General features: G+C 45.6%; 1 protein-coding gene across 4 annotated transcripts in view; it reads left to right on the top strand.

Annotated features, from left to right (window-relative positions):
• The window catches only part of fam171a2a (family with sequence similarity 171 member A2a), a 405278-nt gene extending 383667 nt beyond the window's left edge, over positions 1-21611 (top strand). Inside the window, exons 7-9 of one of the 4 annotated variants that reach the window (XR_015073442.1) lie at positions 6506-6629; positions 15198-17189; positions 20753-21611. Coding sequence is in view for 3 of the 4 variants with exons in the window: in XM_085966227.1 (XP_085822353.1) it covers positions 6506-6629; positions 15198-16758 (1685 nt within the window). In the remaining variant the exon portion in view is untranslated. Of the gene's footprint in view, positions 1-6505; positions 6630-15197 lie in introns of all 4 variants that reach the window. The other 3 variants (XM_085966228.1, XM_085966229.1, XM_085966227.1) reach the window with 3 other exon arrangements.
• Positions 21612-24507: the final 2896 nt, after the last annotated feature.

The following is a 24507-nucleotide window of genomic DNA, read 5'->3' as shown; positions in this document are numbered from 1 at the left end:
GGTATCAGCCTGGTGAATCTTCGCTGCACTCCTTCCATGGCAAGAACGTCCTTCCTCAGGTAAGGCGACCAAAACTGCACACAATACTCAAGGTGCGGTCTCACCAAGGCCCTGTACAACTGTAGCAAGACATCCTTGTTCCTGTACTCGAACCCTCTCGCTACGAAGGCCAACATACCATTTGCCTTCTTAACCGCCTGCTGCACCTGCATGCTTACCTTCAGCGACTGGTGCACAAGAACACCCAGGTCTCTTTGCATTTCCCCTTCTCCCAATCTATTGCCATTCAAATAATAATCTGCCTTCCTGTTTTTGCCACCAAAGTGGATAACCTCACATTTATCCACATTATAGTGCATTTGCCATGTTTCTGCCCAATCACCCAATCTGTCCAAATCGTACTGGAGTTTCACAACATCCTCCTCACAGCTTACCCTCCCACCCAGCTTTGTGTCGTGTTCCTATGTTGCCCAATCATTGATGAAAACTAGGATTGAAGAGTGGAGGTCAGTGTGGAATTATAAAAACAGCGCATTCCATTCTGAATCCAAAATAACAACAGAAAATGCTGGAAAAACTCAGCAGGCCAGGCAACATCCGTGGAGAGAGAAACAGAGTTAACGTTTCAGGTCGAAACCCTTCGTCAGGACTGAAAAAGCACAGGAAATGAAACAGATTAAAAGGCCAGTTTGGGGGCTGGGAAATGGGGATGAGAGAACAAAAGAGAAGTGAAGAGACATTAAGAGGTATTCAAAACCAGACAAAAAGAAAACCTCTTAATGTCTCTTCACTTCTCTTTTGTTCTCTCATCCCCATTTCCCAGCCCCCAAACTGGCCTTTTAATCTGTTTCATTTACTGTGTTTTTTCAGTCCTGACGAAGGGTTTCGACCTGAAACGTTGACTCTATTTCTCTTTCCACGGATGTTGCCTGGCCTGCTGAGTTTTTCCAGTATTTTCTGTTGTAATTTCGGATTTCCAGCATCCGCGGTATTTTGCTATCATTCTGAATCCATCCCGCCTACTGCTATGAAACATAAAATCTTTAAAATAGAATGTAGTTCGGACTTTACCCAAGTGACTTTTGAGTTCCTACATTACAACAGTGACTACACTTCAAAATACTTCATTGGCTTCATTTGGGACGTCCTGAGATGGCGAAAGACGCTATATAAATATAAAAGGTGCTATATATATATATACATATACATATATATATATACTCGCCAAGGGTTCTTTGGCAACACCTCCCAAACCCGCAACCTCTACCACCTATAAGGACAAGGGCAGCAGGCGCAGGGGAACACCATCACCTGCAAGTTCCCCTCCAAGTCACACACCATTCTGACTTGGAAATATATCGGCCATTCCTTCATCGTCGCTGGGTCAAAATCCTGGAACTCCCTCCCTAACAGCACTGTGGGAGTACCTTCACCTCACGGACTGCAGCGGCTCAAGAAGGCAGCTCACCACCACCTTCTCAAGGGCAATAAATGCTGGCCTTGCCAGCGACGCCCACATCCCGTGAACAAATTTTAAAAAATAAATGCAAGTCCTTTTCTTTCTTTAGACCAATATGTGGACAAACCTGCAGTTGTGGGGCCCACCAGTGTTATTTTATCTAAAACACATCTGGAGCCAGAGGAAGGAACGGGGGTTAGGGGGGTGGAGGGGGCGGGGGGGGCGGTGGCTTTAAGGCCCTACTGGATGGACAAACTAAGATGGGCCGAACGGCCTTAGCCGCGCTGAGCAGGGCTGATTCCTTTATCGGTGTTCCTGGTCAGGAGCAACATTTGCAGCCACCCTCCCCACCCCCCACCGGATTTTCTCTCTATAAATTTAAATGGACAGAAAATCGGGGGCCGAGTGCCTGCGATGTCCTGACTTGTGCACTCCGCCGCCACTCACTCGGAGCGCCGGTTCAGCAAATCAGCCCATCTCGTGTTTTGGGATCTGGTAATTTACAGAACTCAGTGAAATATAAAAAGTGCCTGAAACTTTGATTTAATTTTTTTTAAACTATTTTAGAGTTGAGGAGAGGCATAATCGGCTATTTTTGCAATTTTTTTTATCCCCCTTTTAAAAATGGATGTGGTTCCTCCCTCTGCCTCGCTCCTCTAGTTTTTACTGCCAGCACACAATACAGGCATGAGTGTGTTGGCTTTGGTCCCCTTTTGGCGTCATTGAGCTGAACTCACTTCCAAATTCTTGCCACGTGTCTCTCTGTATCGCGACTGCTGTTGAGGGTAAAGCCCCAAAGAGTACAACTTTGCATATAATTTGTGGTTGTGTTGTTTTGAGATCAGTGTCAACTCGAGCAGAACGTTTGGGGACTGAGGTATGCCCAGTGCTCTCGCAGTTAGAGCCGAATCCTTTCTATTTAATTTTTCCGGTTGCCCTGAAGGTGCAGGGTGAGAAACAGCTTGTCAAGCAAGCTCTTGGAAAAGCAGTGTCACCTGCCACTTAAGGGAATCCGAGAAAAGGAATAAACATCACTGACCCTTAAAGAGCACATCCTTCATGTAAAACCTCTGTTGTTTGGAGAGCCAGAGGAACTATGAATTATATTCATCACCATTATGTCACACGCAAGGGGACATGGCAGTAAGTTTTGATGCTAGTGCAGTGCTGAGGGAGTGCTGCACTGTCGGAGGTGCCGTCTTTCGGATGAGACGTGTAACCGAGGCCCTGTCGGCTCTCTCAGGTGGATGTAAAAGATCCCGCGGCACTATTTCAAAGAGCAGGGGAGTTTTCCCCAGTGTCCTGGCCAATATTTATCCCTCAATCAACACCAGAAAACAGATAATCTTGTCATTATTTCATTGCTGTTTGTGGGAGCTTGCTGTGCGCAAATTGGCTGCCGTGCTTCCTACATTACAGCCGTGACTACACTTCCAAAGTACTTCATTGGCTGTAAAGCGCTTTGAGACATCCTGAGGTCATGAAAGGCGCTATATAAATGCCAGTCTTTCAAGTCTTTTTTCCCAAGCTGCCTCCTAAGAATCAACTGTCGAGATCCCAATACCAATCCGTGAGACACTCAATCAGCATTGCCATTCCCACACTGCAACTGTATCCCTCATCGTCATAGTGGTTATGTTACTGGACTAGTAATCCAGAGGCCTAGACTAATGATTCAAGAGACGTGAGTTCAAATCCCACCACGGCAGCTGGGGAATTTAAAATTCAGTTTATTAAATAAATAGAATCATAGAATGGTTACAGCACGGAAGAAGGCCATTTAGCCCATCGAGCCCGTGCCAGCTCTCAGCTAGTCCCACTCCCTTTCCCTGTAGCCCTGCAATTTATTTTCCTTCAGGTACTTATCCAATTCCCTTTTGAAAGATAAGATTGGGTATTGTGTTGTGAAAAGACATTGCTAAGTAAGGTGCCGTCACCTCAAACAAATCTATATTTCTCCTTTTTTTTTGAATAAGTTTTACTTTACTTAGTTTGATGTTTTTAAAAAAACCTCAATATTGTTGTATTAGTCAAGCCGCCATATGCCATAAACATGGAGCCAGACGAAAATCTCTTTGTCCCACAATTGCGTGGCCTCTGAAGGAATGCCTCATTTCAACTTCTTCAACGAAACCAATTAAATATGTTGAACTTCATAAGCCTACATGAGTAAACCCAGATGGTGTGTGGGTGTGACATTGAAGATTAGAGAAGTGGTTGGGGATTTATGGCCAAGACTGCTGGATGCAGTAAGTTTGAGCATCTGATCTGTCTTCAGTCCTAATTTTGTATTGTAGTTTTAAATCCACTATTACACAAGGAATTGGGGAGTGATTGTGGGGGGGGGTGCGGTGGGGGGAGAAAAATATGGAACAATCCCCATCCGTGTTGCAGTTCACAAACACTGGTGATGATATTAATGATCGAATGCCGAACATATTTCAAAAGGGAATTGAAAAGGAAAACATATGTAGGGCTCTGGGGAAAGAGCAGGGGGGAGTGGGACTAATTAGACAGCTCTTTCAAAGAGGCGGCACGGGCATGATGGGCCGAATGGCCTCCTTCTGTGCTGTAAGATTCTATGATTCTATATTTGAATGATTACCAATTCTACGCAGTTGTTAAACCCGTACAAAAGAATGTCAATTGTAATTTCCAGACCATTGTCACCTCACTAATTTAAAATTAGACATTAATCATTTTATTGTTTTTTTTTGTGAATTTTGCATTCATCAAGGCAAATGGTTGCTTGCGGATGAAAGCCCTTTGCATGAAGCGTTCCCAGGTTAGGTGTAGCATTCACCTAGGAAAATTCCTCCTTTGGTTATCGGCAATGTATCTGAGCCCCATCCTCAGATGGAAAGCTCTTGACTGTGGCATTTCCATTTCCCGCACAAACCATCGAGAGTGAGACAGGCTATCTAATGGTGCGTTATAGACAGTTTTCTGCTGTGAACTCACACCCACCATGGACTGAGTTGAAACTGCCCAAACATATGATACATAGGATTTCCCTGGCTGTTAGGATCCTATCAGTCTGGGCTGAATTTGAATAGCGAGGGGTTTGCCAAAGATATTTCACAGGAATTGAAGTATTAATTTCTTCTTGACTGCGCTCCTCATTTTAGTGTTACAATTCATGGAATCATAGAATCATACAGCACAGAAGGAGGCCATTTGGCCCATCGTGTCTGTGCCGGCTCTTTGAAGGAGCTCTCCAATTAGTCCCACTCCCCTGCTATTTCCCCATAGACCAGCAATTTTTCAAATATTTATCCAATTCCCTTTTGCAAGTTATTACTGAATCTGCTTCCACCGCCCTTTCTGGCAGTGCGTTCCAGATCATGGCGGCTCATGTAAAAGTAATTTCCCCTTATGTCACCTCTGGTTCTTTTGCCAATCACCTTAAATCTGTGTCCTCTGGTTCCCGACCCTTCCGCCAATGGGAACAGTTTCTCCTTATTTACGCTATCAAAACCCTTCATGATTTTGAAGACCCCTATCAAATCTCCCCTTAACCTTCTCCGCTCTAAGGAGAACAATCCCCGTTTCTCTCCATGTAACCGAAGTCTTTTATCCCTGGTAATATTCTGTTGGGATGATTAAAGCCAGTCAACGTGTTGCTGGGATTGTTACATTTAACTAACGAAACAGCTGGTTATTTTAACATGGTCTCATTGGGCTTAGTAGCCTTGGAGTCGGGAAGGGAAATATCAGCCAAGGTTCAATATTAATAAGACCCTGGAAATACAGTTCTTGCAAATAATAACTATTCTATTATTAATAAATGCCTGGGCCAGATTATCTGCACAGCCTCTCGAGTGGGATTACTACACCACATTCTCAGCAGCTTTACTGTTTAAATGTTACTGACACATTATTAGTCACACACAGGGGCTGAGAGGCCTTGGATTTTGCCCCAGTTTCCTGCTGAAATCCCTCTTCCACGTTTGGCTCGGGTGGAGCCTCACAGCTGCAGAAATGAACGCGTTTCCATTGCGCACTGTCACTGTGTAAAACTGACTGCGGCCATCCGGGAATCTGGCTTTAGGTGTTGTTTTGACTCGAGAGGATTTTTTTTTTTGTTTTAAGAATTATAATGGAGAATCGCAGCTCGCGGACAAATCCTGACAGACCCCAGGGCTGGATTCTCCTCTTCACAATACAGGTTCTCACACCACAACTGAGAGTGCTTTGTTTATTCCGTCAACTAAAGTTGTTCAAAAAAAAAGAAACTTTCAGCCGAAGGGATTTAAACAGAAAAGTTCCAGGCTTTGACGACATTAACATTTTAATTCTGGTGGTGCGCTGTGCATTTACTGAGGGGAAAATGATGTGTATGGTAGAATTTCCTTCTATAAATAATATCTTGGCAAACTAAGATGTCTGCTATACTGTATATCTCCTACAGAACCTTATGATTAATGTTCCACAGTGTAGTAAGTGCAAACATTTAAGGCTGGCTTGTGCTATCTGGAAAAAAATGAGGGATTTGGATGTATTTTTGGATGTGGTGCAGTTTTACCAAAGTCTTCCCTTCCCCCCCCCCCCCGCCACCACCACCCCCCCCGCCCCCCCCACATTAGAGTTAAAAAGCGTTTTAAACACCAGCTTGTGGTTAACTAGTAAAGCACAGAAGTTAATGATTAGGAAGTTTAAGAGTAAGGAGGGAAAGTGGGCAGGACTTTTACATCCAAAGGCTATTAAACTGCAGAATAAGTTACCACAGAATGTCATTGAAGCAGACATCATAAGTGGGCTCAAGATATGATTGTCTTTCTGGAGAAAGAAGGGATGGGGGGACATGCTGAGAAAGTGGGTAGGTGGGATTTTTTCAATCAAAAACAGATAGGTTTGTTTCCCCAGATAGTCCTTCCCCGTTACTTAAAATGTTCACCCTCTAATAGGTACTAATAAACAGGGGCACTAGGAACACTTTCAAAGACTGGCATTGAATAATGTAGCCATTTATGTCTGCTTCTGTCATACTGACTTTCTTTTGAAGTTTATTAGCTCGTAACTCAGATCTTCTCTGTTTGTTTACAGCTGCAATCAACCCATCGCGATTTGGAGACATCACAACGTACCACACCATATTTCTGCTAACCATTCTTGGAGCCATGGCTCTCTTGGTTCTGGTTCTCCTGTGTTTGCTTCTCTATTACTGCAGGTAAACCTGTGATGTTTTGTGTCTTCTTTACAGTCAATGTATTACATAAGAACATAAGAACATAAGAAATAGGAGCAGGAGTAGGCCAATCGGCCCCTCGAGCCTGCTCCACCATTCAATAAGATCATGGCTGATCTGATCCTAACCTCAAATCTACTATCACTCTACATCCCTCCCAAACCCATGTGATCTCCTGGGAGAGGCAAAAAACCAGATAAAAAACCCAATGGCCAATTTGGGAGAAAAAAATCTGGGAAATTCCTCTCCGACCCATCTAGGCGATCGAAACTCGTCCAGATCACTGTCCCTATATTTTCTACAGTACTTACCTTCTGTAAAAGGTGATCTCCACCCCAGCCAGGAACAGGAATAGAACCATCTCCTGAAATCTAACACATAATTAAAACACAAGAATTAGGAGCAGAACCAGGCTACACGGCCCCTGGGCCCGCTCCGTTACCCACAGGGCCATGACCGTTCCGAACATAGACTCATGTCCAATTTCCTGCCCGCTCCCCATAACCCCTAATTCCCTTTACTTCTAAGAAACTGTCTATTTCTGTTTTAAATTTATTTAATGATGTAGCTTCCACAGCTTTCTGGGGCAGCAAATTCCACAGACCTACTACCCTCTGAGTGAAGAAGTTTCTCCTCATCTCAGTTTTGAAAGAGCAGCCCCTTATTCTAAGATTATGCCCCCTAGTTCTAGTTTCACCCATCATTGGGAACATCCTCACCACATCCACCTGATCAAGCCCCTTCACAATCTTATATGTTTCAATAAGATCGCCTCTCATTCTTCTGAACTCCAATGAGTAGAGTCCCAATCTACTCAACCTCTCCTCATATGTCCACCCCCTCATCCCCGGGATTAACCGAGTGAACCTTCTTTGTACTGACTCGAGAACAAATATGTCTTTTCTTAAGTATGGACACCAAAACTGTATGCAGTATTCCAGGTGCGGTCTCACCAATACCTTGTACAACTGCAACAATACCTCCCTGTTTTTATATTCTATCCCCCTAGCAATAAAAGCCAACATTCCATTGGCCTTCTTGATCACTTGCTGCACCTGCATACTAACTTTTTGAGTTTCATGCACCAGGACCCCCAGATCCCTTTGTACTACAGTACTTTCCAGTTTCTTGCCATTAAGATAATAACTTGCTCTATGATTTTTCCTGCCAAAATGCATAACCTCACACTTTCCAGTATTGTATTCCATCTGCCAAATCTCTGCCCACTTACTTAGCCTGTCTATGTCCCTTTGCAGGTTTTCTGTGTCCTCCTCACTCACTACTTTCCTTCCCATCTTTGTATCATCTGCAAACTTTGATATGTTACACTCGGTCCCCTCCTCCAAATCATTAATATAGATTGTAAAGAGTTGGGGACCCAGCACTGACCCCTGCGGAACACCACTAGTTACTGATTGCCAGTCTGAGAACGAACCATTTATCCCAACTCTCTGCTTTCTGTTAGATAGCCAATCCTCCACCCATGCCAGAATATTACCCCCAATCCCATGATTTTTTATCTTGAGCAATAATCTTTTGTGTGGCACCTTGTCAAATGCCTTTTGGAAGTCTAAATACACTACGTCCACTGGTTCCCTTTTATCCACCCTGTATGTTACTTCCTCAAAGAACTCCAGCAAATTTGTCAAACATGACTTCCCCTTCATAAAACCATGCTGATTTTGTCCTATTAAATTATGTTTATCCAAATGTCCCGTTACTGTCTCCTTAATAATGGACTCTAAAATTTTACCAACCACAGATGTTAGGCTAACAGGTCTATAGTTTCCAGCCTTCTGCCTACTACCCTTTTTAAATAAGGGTGTTACATTAGCAGTTTTCCAATCTGCCGGGACCTTTGCTGAGTCCAGGGAGTTTTGGAAAATTATTACCAATGCATCCACAATGCCTACCGCCACTTCCCTCAAGACCCTAGGATGTAAGCCATCAGGTCCAGGGGATTTATCCGCCTTGAGTCCCATTATTTTACCAAGTACCACTTCCTTAGTGATTTTAATCGTATTTAGCTCCTCCCCCCCTAGAGCCCCCTGTTTGTCCAGTGTTGGGATATTCTTAGTGTCCTCTACTGTAAAGACTGACACAAAATAATTGTTCAGCGTTTTTGCCATCTCCATGTTTCCCACCATTAATTTCCCAGTCTCATCCTCTAAGGGACCAACATTTACTTTAGCCACCCTTTTTCTTTTTATATAACTATAGAAACTTTTGCTATCTGTTTTTATATTTTTCGCTAATTTACTTTCATAATCTATCTTCCCTTTCTTAATCAATCTTTTAGTTATTTTTTGCTGTCTTTTAAAGACTTCCCAATCTTCTATCCTCCCACTAGATTTGGCTACCTTATATGCCCTTGGTTTTAGTCGGGTACTATCCTTAATTACTTTACTTAGCCATGGATGGCTATCTTTTCTTTTACACCCTTTTTTCCTCAGTGGAATATATATTTTTTGGAAGTTGTAAAATAACTCCTTAAATGTACACCACTGATCATGTACCGTTTTACCCTTTAATCTATTTTCCCAGTCCACTCTAATCAATTCCGCTCTCATACCTTCATAGTCTCCTTTATTCAAGCTCAGCACGCTTGTTTGAGATCCAACCTTCTCACCCTTTAATTGAATATGGAATTCAACCATGTTATGGTCACTCATTCCAAGGGGATCCTTTACTAGGATATTTTTAATTAATCCTGTCTCATTACACAGGACCAAATCTAAGGTTGCTTGCCCCCTGGTCGGTTCAGTTACATACTGCTCAAGAAACCCATCCCTAATACACTCAATGAACTCATCCTCAAGGCTGCCCTGCCCAATTTGATTTGTGCAGTTAATATGATAGTTAAAATCCCCCATAATTATAGCTGTTCCCTTATTACAAGCCTCAACTATTTCCTGATTAATACTCCGTCCAACAGAGTTGCAACTGTTCGGAGGCCTATAGACTATGCCCACTAGTGTTTTTTTCCCCTTATTATTCCGTATCTCCACCCGAACTGTTTCACTATCCTGATCCTTTGACCCAATATCATTTCTCTGTATTACAGTGATTCCTTCCTTTATTAACATAGCCACCCCACCTCCCCTTCCTTCCTGCCTGCCCTTCCTGATTGTTAAATAACCTGGTATATTTAATTCCCAGTCATGGTCACCCTGCAGCCATGTTTCTGTGTTGGCCACAAGATCATACCCATATGTAGTTATTTGTGCCGTTAACTCGTCCATTTTGTTACGAATGCTACGTGCTTTCAGATAAAGAACTTTTAAATATGTTTTGTGACAGTTCCTGCTTTTGCCCCTTTTACTACTTTACCTTTTACTCCATACCTTCTGTCCCTTCCTGACACGCTCTGTTTTTTAATTCCCCCACTGCTACCTAAGTCTATGACCTTCTCTGTAGACATTTTTATTATTTGCTCTCTAGAAACCTCCCCCCTACTAATTAGTTTAAAGCCCTCTCTACAGCCCTAGTTATATGATTCGCCAGGATTCTAGTCCCAGCACTGGCCAAGTGAAGTCCATTCCAACGGAACAGCTCCCTCTTGTCCCAGTACTGGTGCCAGTGTCCCAAGAAACAAAACCCATTTTTCCCACACCAGTCTTGGAGCCACGCATTTAACTCTCTAATTTTATTTATCCTAGCCAAATTCGCTCGTGGCTCAAGTAATAATCCAGAGATTATTACCCTTGAGGTTCTGTTTTTTAATTTGACCCCTAGCTGTTCATACTCCTTTAACAGAACCTTCTTCCTTGTCTTATCTACGTCGTTTGTACCAACATGGACCACGACAACTGGATCCTCCCCCTCCCGCTCCAAGTTTCTTTCCAGCCCAGAAGAGATGTCCTTAACCCTGGCACTGGGCAGACAACACAGCCATTCGGGACTCCCGCTCTCAACTGCAGAGAACCCTATCTATCCCCATAATTATACTATCCCCTACCACTACAACATTTCTTTTTACTCCCCCCACTTGAATGGCCCCCTGTTCCACGGTGCTGTGGCCAGGTTGCTCATCCTCCCTGCAGTCCCCGCTCCCGCCCTCACAGGGAGAAAGAATCTCGAAACTGTTTGACAAGAGCAAGGGCTGCGGCTCCTCTAACACTACCTCCTGGTTCCCCGTACCTGCCTCACTCATAGTCACACCGTCCTGTCCCTGACCACGGACTACACCTGAATTAATTAATTTCATAGGTGTGACTACCTCCTGAAACATAGGGTCCAGGAACTTCTCCCCCTCCCTGATGTGTCGCAGTGTCTGAAGCTCGGTCTCAAGCACCTCAATACGGAGCCGGAGTTCCTCTAGCAGCAAACACTTGTCACAGATGTAATCACCGTGAGCCTCAATGGGGTCCACCGGCTCCCACATTTCGCAACAGTAACACATCACCTGCTCCATTCTATATACTTAATTAAATTTCTTATTATTAGTTATGAAGACCCTGCCCGGATATAGATGATAATATCACACCACTATTCAATAGGACTTACCAACTTATAAAGGTATTAAAGAGAAGGAAGAAAACCTACCAACCAGCTGATCACCAACCTTCTCTTTGAATACTGTCTGTGGGGCCTGTTTGGTTGACTCGTCTCGCTGCTCCGCTTCCGCAGTGCTGTCTAAGCCTGGGAGTGGGGAACAAAACAGAGCAAAAACACCCCCTCACCTCCCACTTGCCTGAACTCTCCCACTTACCAAACTCTGCTTACACTCAATGCACTGCACTCAGTGCAGTAGCACTAGTCCCACCCCTTTTATACCCAGATTCTACTTCCGGTTTAAACTCCCCAGCAGTTTAATTTACACTTAAAAAATTTAACTCACTTCAAATAATTCACTTTTTAACACACTAAAATTCACAAAATACACTTAAATGACTTTTCTCCCACTTACCACACTCTCTCTCAACTCAAATGCCACAGCATGTGTTTCCTCCTCTCTTTTACCCCTTTCCTCCAATTATTCCCCTCTTCAAGGATCACTTGGCTCCATAGGTCCCTAACATCCAGGAGGGTAGGATGTACTGGGCCAAAGATTGTCTCCATGACGATCGCTAGCCCTCTGTTTGACCTTAAGCTTAGGAACAGCCCATGTTGGGAGTGAAAGGGGAAGTTGCTATCTTCTTCTCCCCCCTTCAACAAGGAATGCCCTCCCTCAGCTCAGAACTTTAGCTGAGAACCAACCAAGTGCACTTGACTGAGGCCAAGGCAAGCCAAACGTGCAACCAGCCAACTGACTCGGGTCAGTTAACTGTGGGGGCCAAATTAACTTTGTAGTCCTTGACTATTCAATTTTACAAGAGGCTACTTTATGGCAAATGTTCACTCCAATCTCCTAGGTGGCAGGAGTGTGTTCCAAATTCTTGATTTACTGTGTTGTATACCTGGACAGCACAGGGCCTTAAACAGGGTTTAATAATTCTGAGACTTGGTCCACATCATTTTATTTAAACAAACACAGAAGGTATTTCTTCACATAAAGTGTTGTGAGAATGTGCAAAGTGCTGTCCTACAAGGCCGTATCTGCAGAATTAATTGAGTTGTTTAAAAGGGAGATAGATACCAGGGGAGTAAAATGATTAAGGACTATGGAGAAAGAGTGGGATATTGGGATTAAAGAGATAAAATGGCTAACAAAATGGCAGATCAGGCTCTAATGGCCTAATCCTGTTCATATTTTCCTAACTTCATTCAAGATTCGAGCACCATACATCCATCATTTCATAGATGTAAGATTTAACAATTATCACTAAAAACTGCGGATCCATTCAACATACGTTTCTTGAAACTAGTTCATCTCACTTGACTGCCTTTCTTCAAGAGCCTCCTTTAAAACTATCCTACTGCACTTTGGATCTCCCCTCACTGCCCCATCCACCTGCCCCCCCACCCCTGCCCCATCCACCTCCCCCCCACCCCTGCCCCATCCACCTCCCTCCCCCCTGCCCCCCGCACCGCTACCCCCCCCCCCACCATGCTGCAAGCCCACTCCCTTCCATTCTCCTGGTTGGCATCTTCTGCTGCCTTTTGTAAAGCTGTCTGAAACATTCTTCCACATGAGGGGTGCAATATAATTTATTGGATTCCAAGAATATGATTGCAGGGTGCTTTTTTGCCACAGCAGTACCATAAGCAGGCAATGGCTGGATAAACGCTGAGCTTAAAGTGCAGCATTTGTTATTGTTTCATTAAGACCTTTGAGTAAATAGCCATCTTTCCTTTGAGTGCCCCCAACATCTCTAAACTTTGACCTGTGCAGCCTAAAACAAGGTTGTGTAGCACCGTTTTCAGCTGTAGATAACTGAGGTGCTTTAAACTAGATTGCATGCACAGCTACTTGAGGGAATCATTAAAAACTGTGGCTTTTAGTTCACTAACAGCACATTAAAAGCACCGAGAATTCTCTGAGGATTGCAAGCACTGGGACAGATAGGGTTCAGAACCTGGAGTATTGGATCTCCCTGCTGGTAGCTTGGGCTCCACCTGCTGGCAGTTAGTGCTCACTACAGTGTGGGGGGTTGAACAATAGAATTTACCATCAAAACATCAAGAGTGATTTTCCTAATCCAGCCTACGGGCAGAGAGCTTGACTGTCAGTCTGGCAAAAGCATGTGCGTGCTGCCCATGATTTTTCTGTTGAGAGAGAATTATGAGCGCACAAGGGCAGCTGGTGTGGAAAAGATGAGCTCCCTGTAGAGGTTTTGGGTTAAAAATTCAGTCGCACCCCCTTTGGGGGCCCCGAAAAAGTTAGCGACCCGTGCCCGAAATTCACTGGTAGTGCCCCAAGAGGGAGGCGGGGCGCTACTGGAAACACTCCCCCTCCCTCTTGGGGCACTACCGGGGAATATCGCGGCGTGTCGTGCCGCAGTACTGCGGCCTTCCTCCCCTTATTAAAGGGGAGGGGCCTTGTGCAGCGCGACCCGGGACCACCAGTTGGGCCACCAGGGATTGGGCTGCCGGCAAAAAAGCCCGGCACTCAAGAGGAGTAGTGCCGAGCTGACAGAGCGCGGCTAGCACCCCGCGGGGAGGGGGGAACTGCACAGGAGACCGGGGACGGCAAAGGGGGCAGGCGCTGGCAGGCGGCCAGCAACAAAAATGGCCGCCCAGCACTTCCCCTTTAAATATCGCCGCCCCGGCCGCACGTATGCACCCCTTGACCCTGTCAGACATAGCGTCCGGTGATAGGTCAGAGGGCGCTACCGAAGTTGGCGGCCGGGGCGTTGCGTAAGGTAATGATGTCATCGCCGGAGGAGCTGCACCGCGGGGCAATACCGGTTACCGCTGAATTTCACAGGAAGCATTAGCGGCGCCGCGCCCAGCCGCTAGTTGCTTTGCGCTCTGTTAGTGCCCTAGCGGGAGGTGCAAAGCGGCCAGATTTTTCCCCCGTTGTGCTCTGCAGATTATTGGCACACGCCAGTGTATAACTGATGCCAATGGTGAGTGTCAATAGGCTGTTCAGCTGTGAAGGGGCGAGCTCAAATTGTGTTCCCACCCAATGTTCACGTGCACTTTGCAGCAAAGGTCACTGAATCGTGATCAGGAGTTGGGAGAATTACTGCTTTGTATTCTCTCTCCCCACCTTCTCCCCTCCCCTCTCCGCCCCCCTCTCCCTCCCCACCTCCCCACTCTCCCTCTCCACCCCTCCCCCGTCCCTCTCCACCCCTCCCCTCTCCCTCCCCACCCCTCTCCCTCCCCACCTTTTCCCCTCCCCTCTCCCTCCCCACTTTCTCCCCTCTCCCTCTCTGCCCCTCCCCTCTCCCTCCCTCCCCTCCCCTCTCCCTCCCCACCTTCTCCCCTCTCCCTATCCGCCCCTCCCCTCTCCCTCCCTCCCCTCCCGATCCCCACCTCCTCCCCTCTCCCTTCCCACCTCCTCCCTTCTCCCTCTCCGCCCCCTCCCCTTTCCCTCCCCACCTCCTCCCCTCCCTCTCCACCCCTCCCCTCTCCGCCCCTCCCCCCTCCCTCTCCGCCCCCTCCCCTCTCCCTCCCCACCTTCTCCCCACCTTCTCCCCCTCCCTCTCCGCCTTTCCCCTCTCTGCCCCTTCCCTATCCCTCTCCACCCCCTCCCCTCTCCGCTCTCCCTCTCTGCCCTCTCCCTCTCCACCCCCTCTCCTCTCCCTCTCCACCTCCTCCCCTCTCTGCCCTCTCCCTCTCCGCCCCCTCTCCTCTCCCTCTCCACCTTTTCCCCTCTCCATCCCCTCCCCTCTCCCTCTCTGCCCTCTCCTCTCTCTCTCCTCCGCCTCCCCCCTCGTCCAAGGGGCTACGACCAGTTGTAACACCCCCAACTGCTCTCCTGACAGAGCTCAATAAACTCAGCACAGGCCATTGATTGAGCAGTAAAGTTCAAAACAATTGAAAGTATGTTTTGAGTAATATAGGTGTTTTTTTCAAATCGCCGTATTAAGTTCTGTGTTTGAAATGTAAGTTATGATCTGCAATAGGCTGGAAAGTCGTTACCCTTGGCCTGGCATTTTAAATGTAGATGTGTGGTGATTTCAAGCTTGTAGTATTTTTATTAATAGAATTTTTATTTAACAGGAGAAGATGCCTAAAACCACGCCAACAGCACCGAAAATTACAGATCGCTTCCACTTTAGACAGCTCCAAGAAGGACCAAGCCACTTCCATGTCTCACATCAATTTGATCAGTACCAGCCACTTGGAATCGGTGTCCTCCAATGGGGATATGGATGTCCACACCCCCATACTGAAATCCGCCTTTAGTACATCTCGAGAGTTTGAGAGCTCGCGAGAAGAGTTCTTCAAGCAGATTCCTTACAGGGATTCAGGCCAAAAGATGAGGCACATCAGCAAGGCGTCCACTGATACTTTGGCTCATCGAGGAAGTTCGAAAGAAGACTACCACAGGACAGTGGAGAGCTTTCCATTGAAAGTTGCCAGGTCCATGGATGCTTCTGGGGAGCTGGAACCACCTTTAATGGACGACTACAGACGGAGCTATAGTTCAATGGTTTCACAACAGCCAATGGATGACAAAGGCAGAGAAGTTCATGCCCGACGTATTTTGGCTGAAAGTAAACTTTGTGCGAATGACCCGCCCTCACCTCCGCCATTGCCGCCACCTTTTGAATCTCTCGTTGGCCACAAAATGGATAATAAGCCTTCGGAATACATGATGTCCCAGTCTGTCGACCACCTGGCCAGGCCTACAACATTGTCCCAGCCAGGTCAGCTGATCTTCTGCGGTTCTATCGATCACATGAAGGACAACATGTACAGAAATGTAATGCCTACTTTGGTCATACCTGCCCATTATATGGGATTAACTTCCGATTACCCTTGCATGGACCAGTCAACAGGCGTCCCAACGGAACAGTTGGAGATGAAGGGGGTTCAGATGGGAGTGCCCATGTCCCACCAGCATGGACCTCAGCAGTATCAACATCAGCAATTGCAACAACCAACCCCGCAAACGGATGACGGAGAAGGCAAAGGATGGGGCCCCCATTCTTCTATGAGCGGTCCAATGGCGGTATTACTGAACGAGTCGGCAATGGCACAGATGAATGGAGAACTGCAAGCACTCACCGAAAAGAAGTTCTTGGAGCTGGGCGTAAAGCCTCAACATCCCAGAGCTTGGTTCGTATCATTAGACGGGCGCTCCAATGCTCACGTCCGGCACTCCTACATTGATTTACAGACAGGGGAAAGGATTGGAAGCAACGATGCGAGTTTAGATTCTGGCGTGGACGTGAATGAGACGAAGTCCGGCAAAAAGGTGAAAGAAGATCGCGATAGACACGTTCCTGGCAACGTGGCCTACAGCAAGCTGGTTTACATGGATGACACTGAGCAGAGCAGCAGTGAAAGTAGAACCGCTGTCTGTTCCCCAGAGGACAACTCCCTCACCCCTTTGCTGGAGGAGACCTCCGAGCACAGAGAAACAATCCACCAGCGAGATCGCAGCAGAGGTAACAGCATGAGGAGCAGCACTAGCGAGACCCGCAGGGATTCCACCACCAGCCCAGAAGAGGACATGCAAGACCAGTCTGAAGGGGCTGATGACCAAGGTGAGAATAAAAAGAGCCCCTGGCAGAAACGAGAGGAGAGACCTCTGATGGTTTTTAACCTGAAGTGAACAGTGGACTTACTTTTCCAAGACCTTGAATAAAATCTTTACAAGTGTTTGAAAAAATGCATCAGCGCCCCGACAAAAAATTTGAGCACAAACAGAAAAAAAAACGACTTGAAGTCTGAAGCAACAATATCTGGTGGCCCAAACAGAAAACCCTGACTGAGGAAGAGATGGAAGCAGAAACTAATTCTCCCACAATTGGTGCATCTTTTTTGTGCAAAGCTGAAAAAAAAAAAATGGTTAAGCGAGAGAAAATAATCCCAGTGACAAAACTGCACGCCTTCTGAAAGGGCAGTTGGAACATGAATTAGTGTTGTCTTTAGAACTTAAATACTGAGTTTTTGTATAAAAAAAAATTATGTCGGTGTGGTACTAACCCGCACAATAAACTCAGTGACTGTTTTTCCTGAGGAAGATGAAAAGACTATATAAAGGTTAGGTCCTTTTGTTACTTTAATTGGAACAACCCTACCAAATGAAGCATTTTCTTGCTTGAGGATCAGTAATTTTACATGTCATGACTTTTTTGAACAGAAGCTTTTTTTTTGGAAAGTAGTTTTTTTTTTAATTTTTTTTTCCTTTTTGTGTATTGTACTTTCCTTAACTTGACCCGAAACCAATCCCAGTAGCAGACCATATAGATCTGGTCCAGTACTCTCCAAGTGCCTTCTTTGTGTCCAAGCTGTGCAAAAAGGAGGGAAAGCAACACTTTGTCTGTACTGATGTAACGTGGCGGGCGATAACGAAGAGCCTAAAATTAGGAAGTCGGAATTTATACATATTTTGTAAGCGTGACGTTGAATATGTGCAGAAACAGCTAAAGAAATGTAGTCCAGTAATAATTTACCACTGTGATTTTTGCTAGACTGCAGTCAACCTGCCAGGTAGGAGAGATAATCACAGGTACAATTTATTCACGTACTGTTTTATATTTAAATATATTAGTTGCGTCAAAATTAATTGTTCAATTAATTAATATATGTAAAAGAAAGGTGACTAGTCGCCTGATGCCTATAGGGATTACCTGGTACATTTAATGATGCATTTGTATAATCTCTTGTGTAAATCAGCTCATTTACGTAAGGACTCAGGCAGATTGCTGCAGGAGTCTAAACAAAGTACCCGACAAGCACATTATCAGTTCAAAAGCAAAATACTGCGGAGGCTGGAAATCTGAAATAAAAACAGAAAATGCTGGAAATACTCAGCAGGTCAGGCAGCATCTGTGGAGAGAGAAACAGAGTTAACGTTTCGTGTCGCTGACCCTTCGTCAGAACCTTATCAGTACGCCTGATACTAGGGGTAGATCTGGCCGTGTAATGTGTAGGATGTGCCCAATTTATCGGAAAACTTGGCTGTATTTTCAGCCTTTCTGCCTGAAGATCAGGAAGCAGGGGGCGAGGGGAGGAGGGGTGGGGGGAGGGGGGGACAGTTAGCGCCCCGAAAATAGTGGGCCTACCACCCCGTTGCCGTGGCAATGTTCGCCGGGTCCTACAGCGAGGCAGCCCTGGATCTTGGCGATAGGCCCATTTCCAAAGAAGATCGGGCTCCTGTGATGGGACCGCGCCTGCCATTTTCTCCACTGAGCCGGCTGGAGCGGAAGTGGCACTGGCTGGCGTGCCCGGCCGAAGATGACCCTGACGGGGAGTTCCTATTTCTAATCGTGGGGCCGGTTTGAGCTAGCGTGCTCCTCCACCAGGGCTCCACGAATTCAGCCTGGGGCCAATCTGCTGCGACTTCCCCCCACCCCCGCCACCCGACCTACTTTCTTCGGCTCGGAGGTTGGCCAGGCCGCCCCGGGGCAGTCAAACCCTGGCCGCAGCCCGCTGTCCCAATGTAAATGGGGCCCGGCCCTCAAAATGGCCCGGGTCTCTCACCACAACTACCGAGCACCTAGCTAGCATGTTCCACCATCAGTCACTGGAAGGCCGCTCAGGGGCAATTACACCCCAGTGATTGTAAGTAAGGGATTGTTCTTCCATTATACTGTCAGTCCCTGTCAAGTGAATATCTTTGCCATAAAACATTAATCAGCTGTCAGCAAATCAAAGTAAAATGAATGTTGAGATACTTTTATTACTGTTAACTCCCTGTAGTTTAATAGATAATACGGGCAGTATATCCTACTGAAGGTGACTCTGATCAGTGGTACAAACATCATAAAGTATTTAATTTGGGCTCCAAACAAGTATTAACTTAACAGGATTTTACAGATAGGAATGAACACAGTGGTTAGCTGCTGAAAATGGTTTTGACATTTTCGGTTTCTTTTTATGGATCAATCATTGTCCTGTCGAGTGACTGGGTGGAGCAGCACACTAGCACACACTGGCTTTTGATCTGATAGACTTGGCTTCAAAGCCCAGCCTGGGCAGATGAGGTGCAAGTCTCCCTTGTCTGCCACCTGTAGACGCCCCACCTGAAATGAGTCCAGGAACTCTTTACCAGCAGATTGAAAATGCTGCCCCCCACCCCCCGCTCCCGCCCCCCCCCCCCCACCCCCCGCAGCACAGGACTCACTGACATTGGACCCAAATCCCAATGAAAGGCCATAAGAATGATTGGGTGGGAATTGGAAATTGTCAGGTTGGAGTTGAGGCTTATTGTTGGGACCAAGGACTCTGACCTTGCAGTACCTAACCTGGGGTGGAGATAGTGGTGCAAAAAATGGTGCAAAAAATCATCTTCAAGAGCGAAGATCGATGCAAAGTAGTCATTTAATATTTCTGTATACCCAGTGAGTCTTTTGAAACCTGTCCTTGAACATCCTTCAATAGCTCAACACAGTATTTGACAGTTCTCTGACTCCTCACATAACTGAAAAAGATTTTCCCATTACTTCCACAAATGTCTACGGTCCTCTTTTCCCTAGCCTTTGTTTTCTTTAGTTGCTCCTTGTACTCAGCTCTGTTTAGTTGAGTATTGAATGCCTTTAATTTATAGAAACATTTCTGTTTACATCTTATTTGTCTTTGTACATAACCAGTCAGCACTTTGGCTTTTTCTTATTACAATACTGTATTGGAAAGATACGAGCAGATTACTACTTTATGAAACATTCACTAATTTACATCCAGCAAAAGTTTTATATATTTCTATTGAAAGAACTTTCCTAAATGTACACGCCCATTGTTGGATAGGAGCAGAGACACATCCATACCCAATTTTGACTGACTTACTGAGTTCTAACAGGGTGTTGACTGGGTGAATGACAAACTACTTTGATTGAGCTCAGAATGCCAATCTGGAAACGTTCCATTCCCCATGTGATCTGAAGTAAACAGAGCCCGTTCTTCTTGCGATGCAGAAACTCATTGATAAAAGTATTTTTAAAAATGAAGACTGGAATTTAAATGTTGCGTTCAGGTATCCAGCAAGCATCAGGTAGCCATTCCCAATATTGATCATACCTCTGGACCAGTCACAACTCCAGGAAAATGCAAATAAAACCAAAACAAAATTAAAAATTGGATTTAACTTGGAACCAGTCCAACCTGCTTTTTAAATCATATCCAAACAGGTTTTGAATTGGAGCCCAATCTACATTACTGCTCCCCCTCTTCTGCTGAGGTTACGAACATACGGAAAATGAGCGACAGCAAAAGACCTACTGGTCTATCTAGCTTGTCTCACACAGTTGTAATCATTTGTGCATCGCAACACATACACTCCCCACTGCACCCGGAAGCCACGTAACCTCCTGGGATTCTAAAAAAGTAACGTGAAGCAGAAGAGGAGGAAGCAACAGTTTAGGTTGGGCCCAAAGTCAAATTGGTTTACAGTCAGTGTCAAGAAAAGGAAATTGGCTCAAACTAAATTAGGGAAAATCGGCATCTACATGGTGTAACTTGATTTTAATTAACATTTAAATGTTGAAACAAATCTCTTTTACAAGTGGATTTAATAAGCTACCAGATAAGACTAGTACTATTTTTTTTATATTCCACATCTTTTATTCAATAGATTTTACACCTTAACATGTTTTATTTTTTCCCAGTGATCCTTCCTAGATCTCTGACGGGCCACAGGGCAGCAAGGAATTGATACTATCTATTTCTGTCCTGGGCTCCTTTTTTGGACACTTCCGTTGCATTGAGATTGTCATTATTTGCATCACTCAAGTTTATTTGGCGCTGAACACATGATCACAGACAATATCTGATCAGTAACAAAACGTTGCTCAGCGGCGAGGCTGTAGAGACCCATTAATTGGAGCATGGCTTGTGGAATCAGCCCTTTCGTTTTACAGCCCGAGTTCGAACCTGTGCACCCCCATCTGGAGCGGAGCATCGCAAAATCACCCCGTAACAACCTAGAGTAGGCCAAAAAGGATTTTACGGAAGGTATTTTAAAAAATCTGTTGAAAAGCCTGTTAATTAAGGTGCCCACCTTTCCTGTTAATGCACACATTAAACTATGTAATTTTAGGCTCCAGACTTTAAGGGTTATTGGTATTGTAATTGTGGACTTGTTCCTTTTTTTAAAACCTGATAGACAGCTGTCTTGTGCCATCAGTGCACATCTCCTTTGGAGAGTTCATGTCACTGAGTTGTTTCAGATGCTATGCCACAACTGAGGTAAGCTGAACGAGCTGGACTGTCTTTGCTGGACGTACTGTACGTGTGGCTACATTTTAAACTGATTATTAGCGCTAGTGACTCGGTGTCTTTTGTTTGACTGTTGGCCACGTTTTTGTTTTCTAGATGAGGTGGTCTTAAACAGAGATGTGTGCTTGGTATCCAGTTTGCTCTGATCTTTTCAAAGAAAACATGGTCAAAATTCTGTGCAATCTTTTTTGCTTGTTCCTAAAGTAAAGTTGTTAATACAAAGCTTATTAAAAACATTTGAGAAATGAATCCAGCTTCTCTGCATTATTGAACTGGTTTTAAAAATGTAATGTGTTGCAAAATTGTGTTTATAAATCACTATATAGTATCTAAATTTCTGGGGCCGTCTTTTCGCCCCCCCCCCGCCCCCACAATAGACCAAGCATTGCAGAAGGGTTTGACTCCCACTATTCTGCCCTTGCAGCGCGTTCCTATGCAGAGCTAGACAGGTAGCTAACAACTTGATATCTTCCCATAAAAATCACAAGGCTTGACTTTTCTTGTAAACTTTACTGAAAGATTCTTATTGTGAAACTGAAATGCAATACAGAAATGAAAGCACACATTAGTATACAAGCACATAACTGATATGCATACACAAATTTAGGTACGCCTGAGCAACACAGTACATTTGGCATGTAACTTACCAAAACACGTGGAAACACAGCTTACTGTGAATATACATTTAGCAAACTGAAAGGCATTCTCTTTAAATTAGCCCTGTACATAGTGCATCAAAATACAGCTACAAGTTAACCAGCTAGACAGAGAGCAAGCACTTCACGGCTAGCTGTGTAAGTTTGCTTACAGAGAAAAGTCACAAACTAAACATTTTCTGCAAAATATAGTGCACACTAATCATCTATAACATTCTCAAGTACTTACAGACAAATAGTGTCCAAGGCTGGAGCGTGACAAGAATATAACTTCCCAGACCATGTGTGGCTGCAGGTCTGTGATATACAGTAGTTTACTTTACTGCGCTTTACTGCACTTTACTGCACTTGCTAGGTACCAAATATCCACTAGGTGGCGGCACACAATGGAAATCGACCCAAATTACTCAAACCCCTGAATTAACTGGAAAACTAACATAAATTCCTAAAGGAAGGCAGCACACTCCCCGCTTGGTACAATTCCATTGTACCACTACAGATACAAAATAGAACCCAAAGAAAACGTCCTTTGGCTGCAAACATACTCAGAATCCTTTCTCTAGGTTTCTTCAGAAAGAAGGACTATGATCTCCGAGACTGGCCTCAAACACTTTGACAGTCCCCTCCTTGACAATCTTCACCTCCACCTTGCGGACCCTCTTGTCCCTGCTCGGCAGAGTTTTGACAACCAGTCCCACTGGCCATTCATTTCTGTGTGCTTGGCTGTCTTTCAGCAAGACAACATCTCCCACTTTGACATTTGGCTTGTCTTCTGTCCATTTCCTACAGCTCTGTAGGGTGGACAAATACTCTCCTCTCCATCTCTTCCAAAAAGTGTCTGCAAGACACTGGACTTGCTTCCACTGCTTCCCGTGCAGCTCAGCCATGTTGAAGTTTCCAGAGGGGGCTGAAATAGCACTCATCTTTTGAGTCAGGAGCATCGCTGGGGTGAGGACTGCAGGCATGTCTGGGTCGGTGGACACCGGCACCAGGGGTCTTGCATTCATGATTGCCATGACTTCAGCCATGAGAGTGCTCAAGACGTCATGTGTGAGACGAGTGGGTCCCGTCCAAAGCAGCATAGCATCTAGAATACGCCTGGCAACACCGATGAGCCTCTCCCATGAACTGCCCATGTGGGATGAATGCGGGGGGTTAAACACCCACGTGCATCCTTTCTTTTGGAGGTAGCTTCTTACCACTGCATCGTCCGTGTGGATGTCCAACTCCTTACAGGCACCCACGAAGTTAGTCCCTCTGTCGGAGCGGAGAAGTTTGGCTGGACCACAGATTGAGAAAAACCTCCTCAGGGCATTGATGGTTAGGAAAGCTTTGTCGTCCATGGATAGTGCTGGCTTGTCATCATCCTTGGACCTTTCAAACACTGAGCATCCTAGGCTGTCTGTGCTCATAGTGAGGCCTGCCTCTTCCTCACAGGCAGAGGAGGTTGACCTATGATGATGCGTCATGCCATCGTAGTCTTCCTTTACCTGGATCCTGTTTGGGCATGGGCTGAGACAGGATGTGCAACCGTTGTGCAACACGTTTGCTTTATAGATGTTGACATCCGCTGGTTTGTGGACTGTTCCCAGGCAAACTCCACCCACGAGGACCCATCCCAGGTCAAGCTGCTGCGCATAAGGAGCATTGTGGGACCCGTTGATTTGCTCACGTACCTTGTGCACCCTTAAGATGTCTCTTCCCAAGAGCAGGAGGATGGGAGCGTCCGGGTCCACAGCTGGAATCTTGTTGGCAACTGGCTGTAGGTGGGGCTGATGGCGTGCGACCTCTGGGGAGGGAATTTCCGTCCTATCATCTGGCATCATGTCACACTCAATTAAGGTGGGGAGGGGAAGCTGTAGTTTCCCATCCATGGACGCAATCATGAAGTTGCCGACTCTCCTACCCGTAGTCTCTGTTGTCCCTGAACAGGTTTTTAGCGTGTATGGAGCTGCGCTGGCCTTGACTTCAAAGAGATTGAAGAATTCTGTCTTCGCTAGAGACTTGTTACTTTGCTCATCAAGCACTGCATACATCTTGATTGCCTTCTCCTTTCTCCCTGCAGGATATGCTTTAACCAAGCAGATTTTGGAGCATGAGCGTGGGCTGCTTGCATTTCCACAAACCTCTGTACACTTGGAGGTGACTGAAGAAGATGTGCTTTCGCTTTGCTCCCCGCTATCCTCTTTGTCAACTGCAGCACTCTCGGTGGTCGAAGGAGGAGGACCTGAATGCAGGGCTGCGATGTGTTTTTCACTGTTGCACTCGAAGCACTTGATTGTCGCCTTGCAGTCTTTTGCCATGTGCATAGTCGACCCACAACACCTGAAGCAGATGCGATTCTCTTTCAGGTATGATTTGCGCTCATCAATAGGCTTGCCTCTAAAGCTTCGACACTTTTTGAGTGGGTGGGGCTTCTTGTGTATTGGACACTGATGATCTGGGCCATCCACTTTATTCCCAGCAGAACTGGATTGGTTGACTGAGGG

The sequence above is a fragment of the Somniosus microcephalus genome, chromosome 24 (assembly GCF_052327205.1).
Source record: "Somniosus microcephalus isolate GS21.2 chromosome 24, FLI_Smic_1.0, whole genome shotgun sequence".
Classification (NCBI taxonomy): Eukaryota; Metazoa; Chordata; class Chondrichthyes; order Squaliformes; family Somniosidae; genus Somniosus; species Somniosus microcephalus.
Note: the sequence above shows the minus strand (reverse complement) of the source record. Positions and strands in the feature narration are given on the sequence as shown.